Raw genomic sequence first — 23,023 nt, forward strand, 5'->3', positions numbered from 1 at the left:
TTTTTTATCTTGCAGAATCAAGCAGACCTAGAAACCAATCATTATGGTCTCAGCAGTTTGGATATCTCAAAGCAGGCTGCAACAAACTTTCCAATCTATGCTAAAGTGAAGGGCATGAAGGGGAACAGGAACATGGCGCCCCTCAGTGCAGTGACTGAACATGCAGACACTACAGTAAGATACTAAGTGTAATATGGTATAAATCAAATTCTGACCACCTTCCATTCACAAATTTATTTTCATTCTTCCCTGGCTCCTTTCAACTCTGAACAGAGACTAATCATGAGTAGCTCTGTTCCAATAAGGTGTACTCAATGGAGCCAATAAATGGAAGTTTAAATTGGCCTTTCAATCTGGCTTACTATTTGTCTCTAATAGTAGTATAAAATATATACTACATATAGTTTTATATATAAATATAAATATATACTATGTATATAGTATAGTATAGTTTATAGTAGTAGTTATAAAAGATGCAAACTCTAAGATTGGATCAACTTTTTTTTGTAGCATCAAACAGAAGGTGAAAAAAACAGATATCCTAATACAACTTCCAATAATTTACTGCAGCCATTGGGAAGCTACCCAGTTTATGCTAAAGTGAACAAGAAGGATAAAAGAGGCATGACTCCCATTATTGAAATGGAGGAATTTCCTGAAATGATGGTAAGACAGTCATCTGAAGGAATATGATATTGACTAAAATCAAATTGTGACCTAAGTAGCTTTAATTCTGAATGTTGACTACTCACAAATTGTGAAGCAGCATGGGGGCAGGTTCAGAAAACTTCCATGACAATGATTGTGTTTTACATAATGTAGATTTGTTTAAATGTGTTTAATATATGATTGGTTTTCTAAAAATTGTTTGCTGGATACCTCCCCCCATATTCCAATGCCTCTGCTCTGCAGACTCCCTTACCAGAATGTTGCCCACCTATAGGGTGGTCCAGAACTAATTATGCAATTTTCATTACGCTATAACTTATTAAGTTTATTACATAGAAAATCACCTGGAAATCCATTGAGAAGAGAATGACCATCGAGAAGTGTGTGAACTGACGACATGAAGAATTGTCTTTTTGCCGAACTGGAATTGTCCCTGCATAAATCAAAGTCATCTAGACGATCTGGATCTGCATAATTAGATCTGGACCAGCCTGTATACAGCAGTCATAATATTTGAAGGAAATGGTGGGCAGACATCCAGGGGCTCAATTAAGCTCATTCTATGCTAAACTAACAGCAAATCGGTTTTCAACGATTCACACCCCATAGGCATCCAAGTTCTGTTTAGCAATCTGTGCTTTACAGTACTGGTTTTCAAATTCAGTTCCAGTGGAAGCCCCATGTAAACCAATTTCACAATTAGGCCATCATTCTTAGTTTTATCTGGTCTTAATTGGATAACTGGCATACAAATATTTCTAAAACATTCATAAATATTTGTATTCTTTACCATAGCTAATTTTTCTTTTGCCATTTCCTTTTTTATTTATTCTAGTGTTAGCTCACCCAGTTATATTCAGATGCTGGCTGTAGCAATGAGCAGTGCAGAAATGTTTCTCACAAATGAAGAGTGAATACAGAATTGAACTAATTACACGACTAAGTGTTTACAGCATTTTGTTACAATTAAGGGAACAAACTCCTTAAGAAGGGAATTAAAAAAGAAAATAGCAAAGGAAACTTAAGCATTTTAACAAAAATAGAAGTATTTATAATAAATTTTTTAATAAAAGAATAGAAAATGATAGTTCAATAAATAATGAGGTTAGTGAAAGTAAGAATGATGAACTGATTCTGAAAGTAGTTGGAAAAATCCCTATTGTGGTCATCTGAGGACTGACCTTAGAAGCTGCCACTTTACAGGAATATGCAATTTTACAAGATTAATTAGAATGGTTTAGGCCTCTTTTCAGTTGCTGATACCCACCAGCTGACGATCTTACAGATCATAAGTTCCAGTGGTGACAAGTTTGGTATTTTTCAAGTCAAACTTATGTTTTTAACAATCATGGTGTACACAAACACTACATTGAAAACTGAAACATATTTTATAAATTTTACAACATAACTAACCTGCTCTAGCATTTTTAATGGAGCTAAAGGGTACTGAGAAAAACATTAAAACCTACCAACTAAATCTATATGTTAAGCCATAAATGTTATCAAGTGTTAATCATGTTTATGTTTATGTTTATGTTCATTTTTGGAACTGAAGACTGGGAAGGTTAGACATTTCCTATGATCTTTCATCAAAATCAGAATCCTGTACAATAATTTCAAAAGATATAATTTCTAACAGGTCAAACAAGAAAAAAACTTCTTACAGCTCCTGTATGTGATGAAGTTCTTCTGAAAGTGCTTTACAAATATTACACTGTAGAACAAAATATACAACATGACCCAATGTAGCTTTGACGCCTTGCTCTCGGAGTGAGTCAGCAATGGTTTATAGCCCAGTATCTTATCCAGTAGATTGTCTACTTATAGATAGATAGATAGATAGATAGATAGATAGATAGATAGATAGATAGATAGATAGATAGATAGATAGATAGATACTTTATTAATCCCAAGAGGAAATTCACAATAGCATGCTCTTTACCTTTTTCTTGCAGAGACAGTCAGAAAGACAGGACATACATGGATATATTGACTTAAATAACACACCACAGGCATCAGAAAACTTCCCACTGTATGCAAAAGTCATTGGAAAGAAGGGTAAAAGCAACATGGCACCTGTTAGTAAAACTACAGATTGCACTGATAAAGTGGTAAGCCAGTTATAAAGAAAAGTTATGTTTTTAAAAAGAATACTAATGTGAACATTGTAATTATAGGACAGAGTTAGTCCTTAAGCACAGTTTACTACATCCTTTTGGGTGGTCTTTTCCTTTAGAATGTCTATATCCTAAAGATAACAGACAGAGATTAAATTGCCTGGAGGTGAGTTCAGAAAACAGATGTGACAATAAGGGCTACATATAGATGTTGTTACATATTCCTTCATGATTGGTTTCTTATAACATAACTGAGCATGTTCCACATTTTAATTCTGTTGGCCTTGCATACTTAGACAAACATAGCATGGCTTGTACTACAGTATTATTGAATGGAGCAGAGATGGGCAACTTAACTCACATATTGAATCTTAATTTTGTCACTTTAAAAAAGAGATTTGACTTTAGACTTGCTTATTGATGGCATGCAACTTAACTCGGACATAAGATGAAATGACTTACAAAATCTCACATTATTACACCATCATTGTTATTTTTAGTTTGCATTCTTTTAATTTACATATTTATTAATATACTTTTCACGCTCCACACTTGCATAAGTCATCAGGACTAATCAGTATGTTGGAGGGAAACAGCAATGGAGGGATCAGCCCAGGGGATTTATCGATTTGGAATATTTTCAATTTACTGTATACTACACTACAAAGAATAGAATGGCTTTCTACATTATCTGAGCATCAAAAATCACTGACATGACAACAGTATCTTTAAACTTTTTCAATTCAATATTCATAAAGACAGTTACACTAGCTAGACAGTTGACCCCAAATACTGTGATTGATGTACCTCTTCAGCTGTGGTACCTTCTGCCCATCTTCTCAGCTGCATGTCAGTTCCACCGATTCAATGTAATGCCACCCCTCTATAACTAGTACCCACAATCTCCCATGCCGAATAAGTCACCATATTGTGGGCAAGTGAAACTCAGTCTACTCATTTTCCCATCTTTGTGAACTACTGATCCAAGTGAGTTTCTGTCCTGCTGCCAAGCTGCACAAAAAGATGCTGCAGAGGAGAGCATCATGAGTGCATTATCATATACAGTAAGTGATGTCCTGTCAGTGTTTTATTTCAGCAAGAGCTTCTCCTCTGGCTAGGATTCAAATGTCATTTTTATGTCTTTTTTATTCATTTTTGATTCCTCTGTTATATTAATATTGTAAGCCATTAAGTTTCTATGTATCTATGTGTCTTCTTTTATGTTCCACATGGTTTATGGGTGGTTCCCCAAGTGACTCTACGACTACCAGCTCTCTGCCGTGTAAATGCCTAGAAAACCCACAGTCCCTTGTGGTTCATTGTAAATGCACTTGTGGCAACAACAACAACAACAACAACATTTATTTATATAGCACATTTTCATACAAACAGTAGCTCAAAGTGCTTTACATATTAAAGAATAGAAAAATTAAAGACACAATTATAAAACAAAATAAATCAACATTAACATTGAATAAGAGTAAGGTTCAATGGCCAGGGGGGACAGAAAAAACAAAAAAATGAGAAAAAAAAAACTCCAAACTCCGCCCAGTCCCCTCTGGGCATGGTAATATCCTCAAATGTTGTACTGTTCTTTGTGATCTACTGGATTCTTGTAATCTTTGGACTATTTTTTGACTTCTCCTTCTGGATTGTGTATTTGGACATTGGTTTGCCTATTTTGAAGGCATTGCCTTTTGTGCGTTTTTGCTCATTCTGAGCTTATTTTTATTTAACAGAGCTTTTTTCTTAAAATAAATCTTTTTATTTTTAAAGATTCTTAATTGCCCTTTTCATTACTAGCTGGGGTCTAATGGTTTTTCCCTCTCTAGTGAGGGACTCATTGCGTTTTGGGACTCTCAAGTTTAAAACAGTGAGTAGTGTGCAAGGCTACTGATGTTTTGGCCAACATCAAAGCCCTGTTTGTAGCTCACAGCTGCTATAGTCTTTTCAAAAGGCTAAGACATTGCAGTATGCTACCTGATTCGTAGGAATTCGATAATGTTTAGATGGCTAAGATGTTTAGATGCTTAACGTAAACTAAGTGATATCATAGTTAAGATTGCTTTAACTGATTAATTTGCTGGTAGCATGCCAATGTGGAGAGCTCACATTCACGACCCTCAGGCTGTGTCATTGTGTTGTGGTTACTTTGATTTCTTTCATGGGAGATGAGAAAAAAATGATTACTAGAAATAAACATCACACAAGCTAAACACAGCAAAATCATGCAATGTCATTACATTTTATGTTTTTAGGTGTATTGTTTTATTTAATATCTTTTATGTCTACATTCAGTATTTCTATATACTTTTGTTTAGTAAAGATGATAATGGGGAACATGACCTGAGTGAGGATAAAGTGGATTTGGACTATGGATGGATGGATAGGCTGAAGTGATACAACATTTCATAATTAATTTTCTTTAAATACTGGGTGTATTAGACAAAGTGCACTTATGAGGAAACTATGGAAAATCTTAGTATATATTCAAATTACTTCAAAGCAAAGCAATAATTTTATATACCAGCACTGTTACTTCTTGTTAAATATTGTTTGCTCTGAGAAAGCCTATTTGTAGCTTGTAACTTGTTTGTTTTAAAACAATAAAACACAAATAGGCATCAATAAACAATTCAAATGTTTAACGTGAAAATGAATAAAAAACAAAAACTGGCTTTTACACTTGTCTACTTTTATGCATGTTTCATACTTAGTCTTTCAAGTTTAAAGGAGCAGTGAAAACCCATAAGACTTTTACCAGACAGTATTTACGACAGATTCCAGAAATTAACAAAATGTTTCAAGATAGCATAATCAGAATGTATACGATGCAACCTACCATAAACACGGGGTCTGAGGAGAACAGAAATGTATAGATAATAATCCATCACTAATAATACAAGTAATGGTAACACTTTAGTTTAGCTACTGCAAAAATGCATTTATTGTAATTTTACTCTTGTGTAACAGAACCTTAAGAAAGGCTTTTGTGGGGTTAATGACACTTACAAAGCATCAGTAAACTGGTTTTTCATCCCTGTGCAGTGTGGCATTTGATATGCTGGTAAAATTATGCATGAATATGCAGTATGCTATACTAAGAGAACTATGATTGACTTAATACACTTCTGACCAGTGGCAGCTGGTGAAAAACATTTTGGGTTGGGGGCACAGTTTTTGGGTGGATAAACTGCGCAGCACTCATTTGTTATATAGTACCTTTCACATCTGTCTTCCTATTATACAGTGGCTTTCACATCTACCTATTATATAGTGCCTTTCACATCTATCTGTCTATTATATAGTGCCTTTCATATCTTTCTGTCTAGTCATTTCACATGCTCCAGTGCTCCCCATCATAGAGCGAATGCATGTCTTGGACTGTTCCAGTACCAGACATATAGGACACATTCAGGCTAAAATGTATTATACCCTTTCCACCATGCTGCCCAATCTAATGCCAGCTTTCCCATTTCTAATTTCCTGCAAAACTTCAATCCGTGTCATCCACAGTCCCCTTATTCTTGCAATAACTTGCCCTATACAATCATTAGTCCTCTGATTTTTCTCAAGTCTTTCATCCCAGTTTATCATTTACCACACCCACAGAGTCCTTTCCACCCTAATTTTATACTACACTTACTGCCAGTCTGTCCAGTCCTATGCAGGTTTGCCAGGCTTACCTCAACTGGGTACAAATTCAAATTGTAAAATCCACAGACCTCACATCTTAAAACATAACTCACCCCCCAATCTGTCTTGTACTACACCCACAGAACAATTCCAACCTTAATGTATTCTGCCTTTACGATCAGGATACCTTTATTTTCTTGAACACCAATTTTGCCCTCCTTTCCTTCAGACCTGAAAATTTCTCAATTACTTTCTGATTAAATTGAGTCATTTGACTAAAAGCTGCATACTATTGTCTAGTTCAGTGTTTCCCATCCTTTCTTTCTGTAGTGGCACACTTTTTGTAAGCACAGTCATCCCAAGGCACATTTTATATCTGATACCTGTGCTCAACTGTCCAAAGAGGTGGGACTACCGGAGAAGCCACACAAATAGGAGCTCTGAGATCAGAATTCACAGACACGCCACTTATTGAGCACTTTGGAGGTATCTCCAAGCTGCTTTGCCCTATTGCCTGCCCACTATCCACCAGCACTGAGGCTCACTAATAAACACACAAAGAGCATATGGACTTTAGCAGTCAGGAGACACACTTGAAGTTCTGTAAGTGCTGTTATGCCACCTTCTCCAGGTTGACCTGTCTGAGATAACCTGCAGAGCTTGTCCTGCTCATGTTCAGATGTAGGTGCACTGCACTATTATTTCCATGGCACACTTGGGTATCTCTCATGGCACACCACTGTGCCACAGCACACTGGTTAAAAAACACTGCTCTAGATGAGTGTGACTACTTCATACCTCCTGCATTTTTTAGAAAGGTGTTTTAGGTCTCGTACCTTTGTCATTGTCCACAATGCTTTAACACTTTGAAACAGCAAACGGAGAAACTGACTACAAGAATAACAAGAGAGGAAAATGTTAGCGTGTAAGCTCATCCTTGATCGCTTGCCTGCTGCTGGATTCTTAAGTCAGGTCTCTCTGGTCCAAGCTCCTTTATGTTCCTTTTTTTCTTCAAGTGAACAATTTTTGAATGGATATTTCATTAAAGAAATAACCAAATTTTCTTTGATTTCTGAAGTTCCACTTGAAGTTGCCATCTCCATATAGCAGCAGTCACACATCTGTAGTTACGTTAATGGTGGTTGTGAAATGTGAACCATTGACGTAAGTTTGATTAAAAGATTAAAAAAACCTAAAACAAAAATAATTCACTGCCAATAAATGTGGGAGTGTCCGGGGCACAGAGAGCTGTATGCTCGGAAAAATCTCAAAGCAACCAAAGGGCAACCTCTGATCACCTGCTTGCCAAAAGATCAATGACTTACTTATACTCTCATTTGGCACCCTTCACTCAGGAAATATATGTATTCACACAGAAATTAAACAAATACAAGTCAGATCCAATTTTTAACGGATATTTACATGCGCGGACATCAGGCACATTGTGCAAATTAACAAATTTATTACATGATTATTTCACATTAACTAATTAATCTAGGTACAGTTTTTAAAATATTTTCAGGTGGTGCTCCAGGACCCCATATTACAAACTGCCACTGCTTCTGACCATTCCAAAATGAAGTTAATTTACTAGTTCACATTATACAGAGGAATAACCAGTTTACTGAAGCTTTGTAAATGTCAATGCAAAGCAATGCCTAAGGTAAAGTGTTCCCAAAATAATAATTTGCAATCTGATGTAGAATAGGAGACACAAATATGCCAAAGTGAAATTAAACAGGACTGCAAATGTAGAATTTAAATGCACTGCTAAGGACAGATTTAATTCACAGCATAGGCACCTGTCGAATGGACTTACATTAAAATGTGCATTAAAGCTCATCCTCTGTTGCTCATCATCATCAATGACTTGACTATACTCTTACATTTGCTCTTTCTCCTGCCAAGCTAAACAAGTTCTCCATAGCTAGACAAATATTGCATTTTTTGCATGCATTACCAATGATAGAGTAAAAAGACATCATGGATAAATGTCAGAGACAAACGTTATACTTCCATTTCACAGAATTTGTGATGATTATAGGCTAGTTAGTTTAGTTCAAGGGATGACATGTAATTTATACAATTACATTTTATCTGTTTGCTAAGTAAAAAAAAAAGCATAAAGATACTGTCACTATTACTGTAAACGACCTCGTCTGATGGTGGGTTAATGTGTTTTCTGAAAAGTCACCCATCAGATGTGTAACTTTCTGAGAGACTCATTTGACAGTGATGATTCCACTACAAGCATCTTCAAGCACTTGCCATTGTGTGCTGACCAATTCACAGACATCCCTAGTGGTAAAATATCTGAAGTCAGCATGTACCTGCTACTCATGTTTATAAGGTCAAATTTGTCTAATGAATTTAATTTTTATTAATTTTAAAAATTCATGAGAGATATTAGGAAAATGAGTGCCTAAACTATGGACTGGCCTGTGGCTTCAAAGACGAATTAATTCATACTATGCACAACCTTACCTTTAATTAATCCTATTAGTATTTGTGGGAAGCAACTGCCAGATGATTCAGAGGATTATTTCTAAATAAATAACAAAGAACAGTGTACTCATTACCTTAATTGTTCAGTGTGAAAGTGTGTTAAAATCCATACTGTAGAAATGTTATGTGCTTCATCAATTGTTTGAACCTCACCTCACTTGAACCAAAACTTGACTCCAGGCCAGGGCCCAATGATGCAGATATTTTGAAGTAAATAACAGGACAGTGACCCCTTTCCTAGCTTTTTTTAGTGAAACAGTGGGACACATAGATGAAAATATGTAATTTAGGTATGTCCAAATATCATATTTGCCACAGTACTCTCAATATATTGATAATAATAAATGTTGATTTATTGGTATAGAACAATAGCATAATTATAATATACTGTACATAACAATGTGGGCCTAGACATTGTATTTGTCTTACTTAGCACCTTTCCGGAGTGATCATCTTTCCAAGGTGTTTCAAATGCTGTAACTGCTTTCATACTGTATATAAAACATAGGTAACAAAATAATTGAAAAATATTTCCCATTTCTTCCTTTATGTGTACTTTCCGCTCTTTTCTTCTGTATTCGCGTGTGTCTGAATGTCTCTTCACTAGCACTTCTTTTCTCAAGCACATTCCTGTAAGGCGTGCTTTTCAAACTATATCTTTATTTTTGAGGTGTCTTCCTCGACTCCTGTCTGGTTTTATACTTTCAGTCTTGGAAAGAGGGGACTGGGTGGTTTCATGGCCTGGAATCCCTGCAGATTTTATTTTTTTTCTCCAGCCGTCTGGAGTTTTTTTTTTGTTTTTTCTGTCCACCCTGGCCATTGGACCTTACTTATTCTATGTTAACTAATGTTGACTTATTTTTATTTTTTATTGTGCCTTCTATTTTTCTATTCTTCATTTTGTAAAGCACTTTGAGCTACATTTTTTCTTGTATGAAAATGTGCTATATAAATAAATGTTGTTGTTGTTGGAATGGAAGTCTCTCAGCATGCACCTTTACTCCTCTTTGTGCATCAAACTCTCGCATTTCCTCTTTCTTCACGTCACCAATGCTAAACTGACCAATCACACCAAAGACAAACTGGCCAATCAGATTACACTGAGGCACTGGACACACAGACCTTAGCATTTATTATGTAGTGGATATATATACTGTATAGTATAAAGGTGCCTAAATCATGGTTACTCAATGAGACAGAGACATAGTCTAAAGTGACAGCCTTATGTTTTAAATGACAATGCCATAGCCACTAATCTAGACTGCTGACCATAATTATGCACTTTTTTTATTTTCTAGCAGAATCAGTTGGATAAAGAAGACAGTGACTGTGATTTCAAAGCTTTAAATAATATGCTGCACACATCAGGCAACTTCCCACTGTATGCAAAGGTTGTGGGCAAACATGGTAACAGGGATGTGGCTCCTGTGACACAAGAGGGTGCTGTCACTCCTCTAAACCGACAGACAGATGTGCAGGATACCAGGTAAAATTACTAATAGGCATTTTAGTTCCTTTTTCTTTGTTATGAATAGTGCCTCTAAGCACCCCAACCACCATACACCGGCAAGTAATAATAAATACAATAATTATACACAATTCTCTCCTCCACACCTCCCAGCAAGCTCTGTTTTCAACCTCCCAACTCCAACTCGCTTGCTGTGTTTATAGCAGTCCTTTATATGGTCCGAACTCCATATCTCATGGTGCCGTGCGGGAATCCAGGGCATCGCTATGCTGCAGGGAAGCCGCCACCTAGCGTCCAGGGGGAGACAGTGTCCCAAAGCAGCTGCTCGTCCTGGACGGGTTGAGCTGCTGGCCGGTCATCACACCCTATTTGAAAGAATGTCTGAAAATGCAGGAGCTGTTGAAAGTAACTCATCTAATGAGGTGTGCTGGTCATTGAAAGCAAATGCTAACCCCTTTTCTTATTCTGTTGTTTTTCTGTCATAATAATAGAAACAAAATGGTTATGGTATTTAATGGGTTCACATGTATGGATTAGTGAATGTCATCCTGAGTCTTCTGTGGACATCCGAATCCTGCTTTTGAATTAATAAAGCTGTTATTTCAAAGCAATAACTATACTGCTTATCTTTTTCTCAAAGAGGTCAAAGGAAAGGGTTATAAAGAAGGTGTGCATCCGCTCATTTGCATCTCTGGAGCCTGCATCTATGTTATACAAAAAATGACAGTGAATAAAAATGCAAGTAACAATACCATTTGCCTAATGTAGATAGTGGGATGCCACATTTGCTTTAATATTTGACTGCTGTTATCCAAAATCATTCAGAGGGAGACTACATCTTGATTAACGGTAAACAAAGGTACTCTGCTTTAAAATTTTTCAAAAAACAGCAGCATGAGGGAGTCTAAAAGGGAATAAAATGTAATTAATTGCTACAAGTTTTGGTTAAGCTGTGGACCTTATTGTAACTGACTTCAAACATTTGCACCAATGTTATAAGTAGAACACATCTTGGTGTTATCAAAAAGGCTCATCAAAACCTTGCTTTCCCTCTGAGGTCTTAAGGAAGATGTGTCCATCTCTGCTCACTTGATTCTGTCCTGGCTGCATAACAGGAGCCTTGTACAACGCTGATTCAGCACTACAGAGACTGGTGAAGCTACCTCAGAATATTAATGGCACAGAGCTACTCTCACTCTCGTGTTTATAACCACCACTGCTTTAGAATAGCACACAGTATTATGAAAACCCCAGTCATCATGCACAACTAGTTTTCCACATTCTTCATTCTCCCAAATCATGCAGAGCCATTAACACTTGCACTAGCAGATTTAGAGACAACAGTTTTTACCTTCAGGTCAAAAAGCTACCCAAGAGGCACACACACTGACTACTGCATGAGCGCACCTGATTTGTGATTTGTATTTGCATTGTTCTATATTACTGTATGTTTAATGTTTTATGTTGCACTTATTGTTTATGCTGGTATAGTCTGCTGTAGGTCTTGTGCTAATGTCACTGCTCAGTAAGAATGTCATACACATGGCAATAGACTTGATTATTGGATCTTTTCAATGTTTGGGTAGATAAGATTCAAGGAAAGGAAGTGGCGTTACATAAATACAAACACTCATACTATATCAGCACGGACCCAGACAGACATTGAGACACACAAGTTCCAAAAGCACACATTTAATTTCTTCTTCTGCCCTTTACACCACTGCACGCATTGCACCAATCAGCTACAACAGCTCAGTCCATTCCTTCTCTCTCTTTCTCTGCCGCCCTCACTCCTCCACGTGCAAGATCTGTCCTCTACCTCCTGACTCTGGCTCCCCGAATGGAGTGAGGTGGCCCCTTTAATGTTGCACCCGGATGTACTCCAGGTGGTCCTTGATGGTCTTCCTGCAGCACTTCCTGGTGTGACAGAATTGCTGCATGGGGACCCGGAAACACTCCAGGTGTGTCTGGATTCGCTTACGGCAGCACTTCCTGGTGTGGTGAAAGTGCTGCAGCTCCATGGTTTAGCAAATGCCCAGGCACCCCCTGGCAGTGACAATACATGAATCAAATTTTCATATGAAGAATAGTTAAAGATTTCAGCAATAAATGGAGCTAGTAATGGAGAGAAATATTAAAGGAAGTCTTAAAATATTGATTACAAAATTATACTAAAACAAACCCAAGACAAAAAAGTTGAAAATAATATATATATATATATATAAATATTTTTTAAAAACCACAGTTATATTAAGTGTACTAAAAAGTAAAAAATAAGTCTCTCATACATCACTCGTAAAATAAAAGCGTGGGCACTTTTCATCAATCAATATTCAAAAAACACTTCTTAAAATCGCAGCAAAAGCACCCATCTTTTATTTTACGAGTAATGTATGAGAGGTGCGGTGGGCTAGTGCCCTGCCTGGGGTTTGTTTCCTGCCTTGCACCCTGTGTTGGCTGGGATTGACTCCAGCAGACCCCTGTGACCCTGTAGTCAGGATATAACGGTTTGGATAATGGATGGATGGATGGATGGATGTATGAGAGACTTATTTTTTACTTTTTAGTACACTTTTTAACTTAATATAAGCATGGTTTTTAAAAAGTATTTTTTATGTATATATTATTTAATATATATAAATGGTTTGTATAAGAATATAAGTAAAAAGCTGGTTAAATTTGTACATGATACCAAACTAGTTAGAATGGCAAATAATCTGGCATGTGTGGAATCATTGTGGAGGGATTTGAACAGCATACAGGCTTGGACAGATTTGTGGCAGATGAAATTTAATGAAAACAAATGTAAAGTATTACACATAGTAAAATATTAGTTTTGAACTCACCATAGGAGGTCTGAAAATTGAAAGCACACTTTATGGGAAGGATTTAGGAGTCATAGTGGACTCAGCACTGTCAACTGCCAGACAGTATTAGGAAGCCATTAAGAAGGCAAACAGAATGTTAAGTTATATAGCAAGATGTGTAGAATATAAGTCCAAGGAAATGGTGTCCAAGCTTTGTACTACACAGGTGAGGCTTCATCTGGTGTACTGTGTACAGTTTTGGAATCCAGGATATAAAAAGGACATAGCAGCACTAGAAAAAGTCCAGAGAAGAGCGACTAGGCTTATTGCAGGGCTACATGGGATGAATTATAAGGAAAGAATAAACATTTAAGCAAAAGAAGATTAAGAGGAAACATGACTGAAGTGTTTAAAATTCTGAAGAGAATTAGTACAGTAATTACTTCATCAAGAAAACACATGAAAACAGCTGGAAACTTGTTAAGTTTAAATTTCACCAAACATTAGGAATTTATTCTTTACACAGAGAACCATAGGCACATAAAATAGGCTACCAAGTAGTGTGATAGACATTAGGACTTTAGGGATTTTCAAAACTAGAAAAAGTAAGTGGACAGGACTGGTGAGTTTTTATAGAATGCAAATTGAATAAAAGAAATTAGTACATTATGAAGTCAGGCCCACCATGACCTGGAGCCTATCCAGGACCACCAAGAAAGACAGACCAGGAGAAATCTGGACTTCGCATTAATCCATCGTAGTACACACTCAAAGCATATACTCAGTCTTACTTACATCTGGCCAGGTTAAAACCACAAATTTCAAACACTCATTTTTAGGATGTGGGAGGAAACAAAATATTATCTAGAGAAAAGCAAACATGAAGACTTCCAGCCATTCATAGACTGGGATATGAACCTAAAACTATAGCACTTTGAAGCTGTTTTGTAAAGCACTGTGCCAGTGTTACTGGCCTCAAGACTAAGGGAACCTGGGCCAGGTACATGCCACTGTTGCTACAGGGTGAAGCCACAGCAGTATGGTTCCAAAAGCATTAAAGAAGCAGGCAGCAGTTTGGAGTCTCTGACCATACTTTCTTTTCTTTTTTTTTATTCTGCTTTACCCAGAGGTATATAAATGCTTCAGTCTCTGCCTAAGTCAACATGACAATCAATTAAATAATGGTACATACCAATTTCTTTTATGGAACAACAGTGTGAACACATTTTCTTTGGTTTAACAATAACATTGTTGTCAGCAATCAAGAAATACATAAACCACTATATGCTGATTAGAAACCAATGTCACCAGAACTCATTAATTTTCAAACTAAGCAGGCAGTTCTGTATCACAGTATCGAATGCTGATGAGATACCCATCAAAGCAGTTTGATCTTTAAAGCAGATGACTCTTTTACAAGACAGGTAAACATCTGCATCCTGTAGGCAGCCATCACAATATCCTGTAACAGAATTCATCAGGAACTTTTTTATATTTTAGTAATTTTTAATTAAAAGCAAATAACAATCCATACAATCAAATCAAACTTAACAAAGCAAAAGTTCAACCCACACCCAAAAGAAACAGGAGAGGAGAGCCAGCCAACAAAGCAAATCTTTGAAGCAACAAGGAAGGAAGAGTATGCTTCACCCTGATACAGAAGTTTATTCTTAAATTTTACTGATTAGGTCCTGCCATATTTTTTAAAAAGTTCTGAGCAGATCCTCTGAGGGAGAATTTAATTTTTTACAGTTTCAAATAGTTTAGAAAATCAGTTACCCACTAATTTAAAAGTGATGTGCTGGGATTCTTCCAATTGAGCAAGATACTGCAGGTAGATGTGCTATTAGTGAGGTAAAGGCAATTACAATTTAATTGACCACGCTTCTGAATATTCATCACTTTGTTTTAATGTCTAGGTCTTTATGGCCTGTATATTTGCCACCTAGAAATAAAATTGAAAGTTAGGTAGTGTTATGCCCCCTTCTGCATTAGGTTGATGTAGTGTTGTCCTTTGGAAGTATGGATTTTTCACATTTCAAATAAATGAGGTTATGAGGTTATAAGATTGGTTAATGTAATTGAGGATGGTTTGAAATAGAAAAAGAAGCTTCGTAAGGATGTTCTTCATAACAGTGTTGATTCTCCCTGCTAATGTGAGATGGAGGGTGGACCATCTATTCACCTCTTGCTTAATTTTTTCCATGCAGAAAGGAAAATTTACTTTTTCACTTATCATTCAAATCTCAAACAAAGGGCACCTATTGTCCTTCCATGTACTTTTACATTTATTATTTACATGCTTTTTTATACCTAAAAACAACACACAGAAGTGTCCTTTTCTTTAAAACCCATTACACCACCATCTGCTTGCAATCAGTGCACATCGTATTTGTGATATTTCACCATTGATTCACACTTTGTTATGCATATCCCTGACAATCATTCCACATTTTTCAGGTACAAGCATGAATCCAGCTGGTTTCCTTAAATTTTAGCTTGTAAATTAAAGTGAGAGAAAACTTGTGTAATTTTGAGGTAAATGAGAGTCACTGAGAGTAACTGAAATAAATTTGAATGTAAAACGTAAATAAATAAATGCAAATGCAAATTAGGTTTTTGTCTCACTCTATAATCCTGACACTCTGTTTTTCTCTTATGTGAAGGCTTTACTGAATTATGTTTTTATGTAACATTTTGGGATGGAATATTCAATGAAAGGCACTGTAGGATATATTAAAGGAAGGTGTGGACGCGGCCCGGACACAGACAGGCAGACATGTTGTTCATCACTAGCACACGTTTATTTGGAAACTATTATTTACAAGTCCTAGCGCACACGAACCCCAAACACACTCCTGGCCACACAATGCCTTCCTCTTCCAGCCGCCTCCACTCTCTCTCCTGCTTTGTCCTGCTTCCACCCGACTCCAGCCTCGAATGAAGGGAGACGACCCTTTTATTTCATCCCGGATGAGCTCCAGGTGTATTCCGGCACTCCTCCCTGGACACGCCCCAGTGTGGCAGAAGTGCCGGCTGTTCTCCCGGAAGCTCTCCGGGTGTCCCTGCTCCTCTTTCCCCCAGCACTTCCTGGTGTGGCAGAAGTACTGAGGTCCAGGGTCCCCAAGGCACTGGGGCGCCTCCTGGCGATGACCACGGGTCCCTACAGGGTTGGGCTTCCAAGCCCCCTACCCATGGCCCCCAAAGCAACCAGGATGGTGGCCCCCACGTGATCCTCTTCCGGTCCCTCAAAGCGTCCCGGCCGGGTCGTTGCCCCTGGCATCCCTCACAAAGGTTAAATTTCTAGTATGAGGCATAATAGTGACTGGTGTTCACACTGAAGCTGGCATCCATTAAAGAGATGATCATTGCATTGACAGAGACTTCTTTATAATGAAGTTTGCAATGAAAGTTTCAATATAAAATAGAAACTGACTGAAAACTGCAGGGCACTACAGTGTCACAAATGTGCGCATGGGAGGCAGCTAAAGGGCAGTTCCGAGACATACCGGGATGTGGCAGAGTGCACTGACTCTTTTTTTGCCTTGCATGCAGACCATTCACGGGAGATTCCACCTGGTCCTCTTGATGTCACTTCCGGGACAGAGCCAATGGAAGGAGACCTTGCTGGCTCTGGCCTCTGTGATGTCACATTCTGTTTTGAACTCAGTTTTGTGCACAGCAGTGCTGTATTCATTTGATCTACTTTGCAGCCAGGAAATCAATTATATGGGTGGCTGCCCCAAACCTTTTCATGACTCATATGTCTGGTTTTTGCAACAACAGTCTAATGAATATCTGATACCTCTTTGTCAGCCACGTGCAGAACATCTCCCAATATACCCTGTGTGGAATGTAGGGGATATCTTGCACCTCAAACCCCAGAAAAAAAAAAAAAACTATGGCAGATGGTTCTTCAAAAGTCTTATTTTTTATTTATTTAGGGCTGTTATGCAAGAGATGCTGAAAATGCATGAAACCAGTGATAACCTACTTCTTATGTCCTTTCTCCTCCTCTTCCTCTCCAGATAAAATGTCGTCCTCCTCTTATGCTCTCAATTTTGTCTGACCTGGTGGAGAGACTTCTTTTCATACATACACCTAGGAGTACTTCCAGTTCATCAACAGTGCACCCAGGAAGCTTTCTGGTCAGGTGGAACGTCCACATTATACTGGCCTGCCAGATGAGAAAGGGACCACTAGCGATTCTTTCTAGGATCCTGACCTGTCTATAACACCTGACACATCCATTGTCTGGTAGAGAGGTGAGAAATACATGAAAGCCAAATGTATCTTCAAGAAATGGATCAAAGGTCTGAAAAGAAAGTGCTCAGAACAAGCTGCAGGAACAGTTGTCTGCAAATGACAGCATATCAGTCTGGAGAGACCTTGAACAGGTCACTTACTATAAGAAACAAATATCAAACAGTTCTGCTGATCCCAGTCTGGCTAATCAGTTAAATCTGTTTTACGATCGATTTGAAAGACAATGGGCCATAAATCTACTGGATGTCTTACTATTTCTACTCTACGCTCCTCTTCTTCTCAGCTTCTGCCTCCTGTCATCACTGCAAAAGATGCTTATTCAAAAAGCAAACTATTAAAAAAGCTGCAGGCCTGGACCTCATTTTCCCTTCCACACTAAGACAATGTGCAGACCAGTCGTCTACAGTATTTGCAGACATTTTCTACCAATCTCTGGATCTGTGCACTGTTCCTGCCTACTTCAAGACCTCCACCATCATATCACAGGCTGGAACGACTACAGACCAATAGCTTTAACCTCTGAGGTAATGAAGACCTCTGAAAGCCTTATTCTGAATTAGCTCAACAATGCAACAAAAGACTTCCCGGACCCATTTCAATTTACATACAGAGCCAACCGGTGTGTGGATGATGCAGTGAATTTAGGTCTGAGCTTTATTTACTTTGATAAGCCAGGGGCATATGTGAGGATCATGCTTGTGGACTTTAGATCTGCTTTCAATATAATCATCCCAGAGTTCCTAGATCGTGAAAGCTAAAAGAATACGTCACCTAAAATGTTTTTTCCGTGTGCTGTTATTCTGACAGTAGACTGCCTAAACATTTTAATCCTATCATCTCTTTATTTTTTTATTGCCCTTGTATGCTGCATCATACGAGTATAAGTTTATAGTTTATCTTCTTATATTTATCTTTTGTATTCTGTGTTGTCCTTGTATGTTGCAACAATACTATCAAGACAAATTCCTGGTACATATTAGTGTACCTGGCTAATAAATTGAATTCTGATTGTGATTCTGACCTATAGTACATGTGTATGTATTTGTGTGTGTGGAGATAACATAGTATGCACAAATATTGCAGAGATGCTCTACAGCAGGGGCGTCCAACTCTGATCCTGGAGGCCCTTTTTCTAATCAGTGTCCAGTTTTCACTGCTAATTAACTTATTTTCCCTTCATTTTAATAGCCCTGTTTTTAAGGATTCAGCCCCCTGAATTGATTCTTTTCTTCATCAAATGGCAGCCAAGCAAAAATGAAACGTGAAGTGAGCCAACAGATGACCAACTAAGGCCTTCAAGCTCCAATCATCTTCACTCCCACCAATTTCTTAATTAGAAGCCAATATGTGTTGTTAATTTAACCTGTTATTTAATTCTGTGTCATGTTGGTGCACTCATTCTGGAAAAGTACACATTTTCCAAACAGTTGATTTTCTTTTTTTCTAAGAACATCATCAAGATGTTTTGGTGACTTGAGCAGATCAGCATTACTTTCTTTATTTTCAGATATTGTGTAATGCGGACAGGTTAACTGGTCATGTGTTGGCTTGTTTTGTGTCTCATTATTCTATGGCTGCTAATTAAGGAAAAAAAGAATTAGGTCAGGGGTCAAATCAATTAAGATTAAGACAAAAGAAGTTTATTAGCAGCAATTGGTCACTAATTAAGAAGATGGTTAGAATGAAAACCTGTAGCCACTGCTGCCCTCCAGGACCAGAGTTGGACACCACTGCTCTACAGTGATAAACATTTGTATTCCTGCATCTTGTGGAAAAATAATTTTAGGTAACATAGCATTCATCTTAAAGAAATAGAATAAAGGGTTAATAAATGTGGGAAACCAAATAAAGGTCAAGTGAACAACAAAATGTACACTGAAATATAAGATTTGTTTAGGAAAAATACTGAGATAGTCAAGTAAATAAAGAATGTAGCAGAAGAAAGGTTGATGTAATATACAAAATGTACTTAAGGATAACAGAGATGACTAAGAACTCAGCAGATGTCCTATAAACTAGAATGGACAGTTGTTATATGCACAGAAATTTCAAGGGTGATGTCTTATCTCAAAAGGTATAATAAGCAATACCAGAATATAATATAATATACTTTTATTTTATATAAATCATTTGGGCATAAACCAATGAACCAACCAGACTAAAATGTATGCATTGATTGACACTGTACGTAAATTCAACAGTTTATAAAATGAACCTCTATCCTTTGTTTCTCTGACCATTCTGCTCATTCTGACCACGCTGTAACAGGCTGCTTTTCAAGAATGCTGCCTCCAAGGCATTTTGCATAGGAGTCATTAAAAGGTATAATGAACAGCTTTTCTCCAGCCTGATTACTGAATTGTCCTGTTAGAGGATGTTTCTTTCTTTAATAAGACGTTAAATTTCGACCACAATCTCCACTTGCAACTTACAGATTTTAAAAATAGTAAGTCTGTTTATGATTCTTTCAGTAACATAATACAATAGTTCTGAATATGTATGGATAAGTCATCTTATATAACATACACCATAATCACCAAATGCATCTTCCTTTACCAGCTGAAAGGCTCTCATATTTACAGTCCATCTTGTTTGAAAGTGTGTGAAAAAAATGTGATCTACTTTTATATTTTACTTTATAACATCTTGTCTGAGGAAGGGGCCTGAGTTGCCTTGAAAGCTTGCATATTGTAATCTTTTTAGTTACCCAATAAAATGTGAAATTTTGCTTGGCTTTTCTTTACATTCATATTGGCTAACACGGTACAATACCCTAGTACTGTATACTACTTTTAAGTTTACTCTTTTTGTTGCCTCTTCATTATCTTCTGTCATATTTGACCTGCTGTGGTGAGCTGGTGCCCTGCCTTGGGTTTGTTTCCTGCCTTGCGCTCTGTGTTGGCTGGGATTGGCTCCAGCAGATAGGATATAGCGGGTTGGATAATGGATAAATGGATATTTAACCTGTGTCACACACGTGCGCATGGGAGGCAGCTAAAGGGCTTGAGTGAAGGCAGTTCGGAGGCATGCCGGGGTGTGGCAGAGTGCACTGACTCTTTTTCTCCCTTGCCTGTAGACCATCCCTGGGAGATTTCACCAGGCTCTCCTGACATCACTTCCGGGACTGAGCCAATGGAAGTCAGCCACACCAGCTCCAGTCCCTCTGATGTCACGTCCGGCTATGAACCAATGGTGGAAGACCACGTGCCGGATCCATATGACCTCACTTCCTGTCTCCCCCTTTAAAACCTGCCCCTTTTCCTTTGTTTCCTCAGTCTTGTTCTGGACTCAGTTGAATGCACTTCAGTGCTGATTATTTGACAAAAACGACCTTTTGCAGCCAGGATACCACAATATACGGGTGGCTGCCCTAAACCTTTATCTGTCCATGTCTCGTTCTTGTGACACCTGTTTTGAATGAATGGCTTATGTGCTATCAGTATTTAGCACAAAATATTTTGTGAAAGAGAAGGTCACACAAAATGAAGTGACCCAGAAGGAAGGAAGGCACTTAACTGCATAAAAACACACAGTGGAGGATTTTCTACTTCTATAAAATGCCATAAAACTGCAAAATGAAAGGAGAGTGACAGTACAGTAGTGCCACTATAAGCCCTAGGCTAATAAATTTTATACCTTTTTTGTTGGGTCTACACCTAAAGAAGTTTTCCTGGAATTCTTGTTGAAGATCCTGATGCTGTAATAACAAGACTCTTTAGGGAAGCTCCCTGTGTTCCACATTTATTGGCAATGCCAGGATGTAACATGAGGAATTGTAATAACTGCTCTATCATCATCTTAAAAAGGTTTAACTTATCCCAATCAGTGCTGGTACAGCTATATCAAGCTGCCATTGAAAGCATCCTCAATTTCCCCATAACAGTGTGGTATGGCAGTGCACCAGCTCACTCAAAAAACAAATTACAGCATGTTATTCGGATAGCAGGAAAGACTACAAGTCTGAAACTGGACTCCATTGAGGTGCTGTATACATCATGGGTTAGAAAACATGCTGGAAATTAAATTAAAGTCTACATTCATCTGGGCAACCATCTTTTTTAGTTATTACCATTGAGGAAACTTTACCGGTCATTAAAGGCGAGAACAACTAGATATAGAAACAGTTTCATTACCTACTGCTGTCGCTCTGCTTAAACACAGACTGATTCATCTCTGTCTTTTCTAATTTATATACTTCTCCATTCAATATAAATTATGTTCATGTTGTGTCTATTTTATCTTGGACTTATTTAATATATTACAGGGCTGGGGTGCAATTCAGCTTTATTAAATTACTTTCTTTATCTGCTTTTGTTTTTTGCTACTGTATATAATGTCATGTTGTCATGTATTGTGTTAATTCTACATACCTTGTTACGTGTATAAATGTAACACCAAGAGAAATTCCTAGCAAGTATGTGTGTCTGGCAATAATTTCAAAGGCAATGGAGAATAATTTAGCTTCATACTGATTTTAACAAAAGTAATACACATGACTGGTTCTTAATGGTGATGTAGTTTGAGAGGAAATGTCACACCTTTATCTGAGAACTTTGCCCTGGCTGTGTCAGTCTATGCCAGCGAAAACAAAAAACAAATAATAATAACCCTACATATGTCTTGTCAAGAGTGATATATTATGCAAACTCCTCATTGGTTTCTGTGCAAAAGGCGTGCTGAGCTCTGTAATGATAAAAATATCTTCGTGTAGCTATTATTGTTTTAGATTTATTGTAACTCTTATTTATTACTGTGACCAAAAGCCAGTAGGCCCACCTAAAAATATTATTGTAATAATGTAAACTGCAGTGGAACTGAGTGGTTGATTTGAATGAGATTAGGCAGTGATACTGACGTCAAATCATAAGACAGTGAGCTTGATGTCAGAGAACTGGAGCACACAACCAGCTCCTATAATTTGTGAAGAAAGCAACATTTTCTTTTCAGTCCCATCTCACAAATATTAAAGTAGTTGCTCTGATGAAGTCACAGTGAATGGATGGAAACTGTGTGATATGATTTGCCTGGATTTTCAGAAAACATTATGTACCGTTCATCATGAAACTGAGGGCAGTAGGTCCAGTGGTTAAAGGTTAACAGACTGCATGCTTCACAGCTCTCATGAATACAGAAATTAACTGAAGGATGCAAGATCACATACAATTACTCAGATCAGATGCTCCTTCTGTACCCACACCTACATTTCAGCATTGCAAAATGTAAAATATATATGGAGTTTGCAAATTCTTTCCATTTCTCTGGTCACATCAGTTTCCTCCTATATCTCAGACTTAGGCTCTGACTTACTGCAAGTCTGTATTCAAGTGGATTCTCTCTATATATTCAGAAAGTAGAAGGGCAGATGATAGTGAGATGGTTTCTACAGGCAGAACGCCTCTTCTCATTTGGGTATCTTTCATACTGTTATGTTAGTCCATATTTTGGGCTTAATATATATTTTTTTGTTATTTGTAATGTGTTTTGTAATCAAGTCTTATATTTTGAAAATATCACAATCTCATTTTGTTTTATTATGGGTGCTGCCATTTACTGGT

General features: G+C 37.5%; 1 protein-coding gene across 4 annotated transcripts in view; it reads left to right on the forward strand.

Annotated features, from left to right (window-relative positions):
- Nucleotides 1-18,644, forward strand: part of LOC120525867 (serine-rich adhesin for platelets-like) — a 79,191-nt gene extending 60,547 nt beyond the window's left edge. For 2 of the 4 annotated variants that reach the window (XM_039748519.1, XM_039748520.1), the window contains exons 7-11: nucleotides 16-174; nucleotides 511-666; nucleotides 2,625-2,780; nucleotides 10,226-10,413; nucleotides 17,231-18,644. In XM_039748519.1, coding sequence (XP_039604453.1) covers nucleotides 16-174; nucleotides 511-666; nucleotides 2,625-2,780; nucleotides 10,226-10,413; nucleotides 17,231-17,234 — 663 coding nt within the window. In that variant the 3' untranslated portion in view covers nucleotides 17,235-18,644. The remainder of the gene's footprint in view (nucleotides 1-15; nucleotides 175-510; nucleotides 667-2,624; nucleotides 2,781-10,225; nucleotides 10,414-17,230) is intronic. The other 2 variants (XM_039748521.1, XM_039748522.1) reach the window with 2 other exon arrangements.
- Nucleotides 18,645-23,023: the final 4,379 nt, after the last annotated feature.

Source organism: Polypterus senegalus, chromosome 3, assembly GCF_016835505.1.
Source record: "Polypterus senegalus isolate Bchr_013 chromosome 3, ASM1683550v1, whole genome shotgun sequence".
Lineage (NCBI taxonomy): Eukaryota > Metazoa > Chordata > Cladistia > Polypteriformes > Polypteridae > Polypterus > Polypterus senegalus.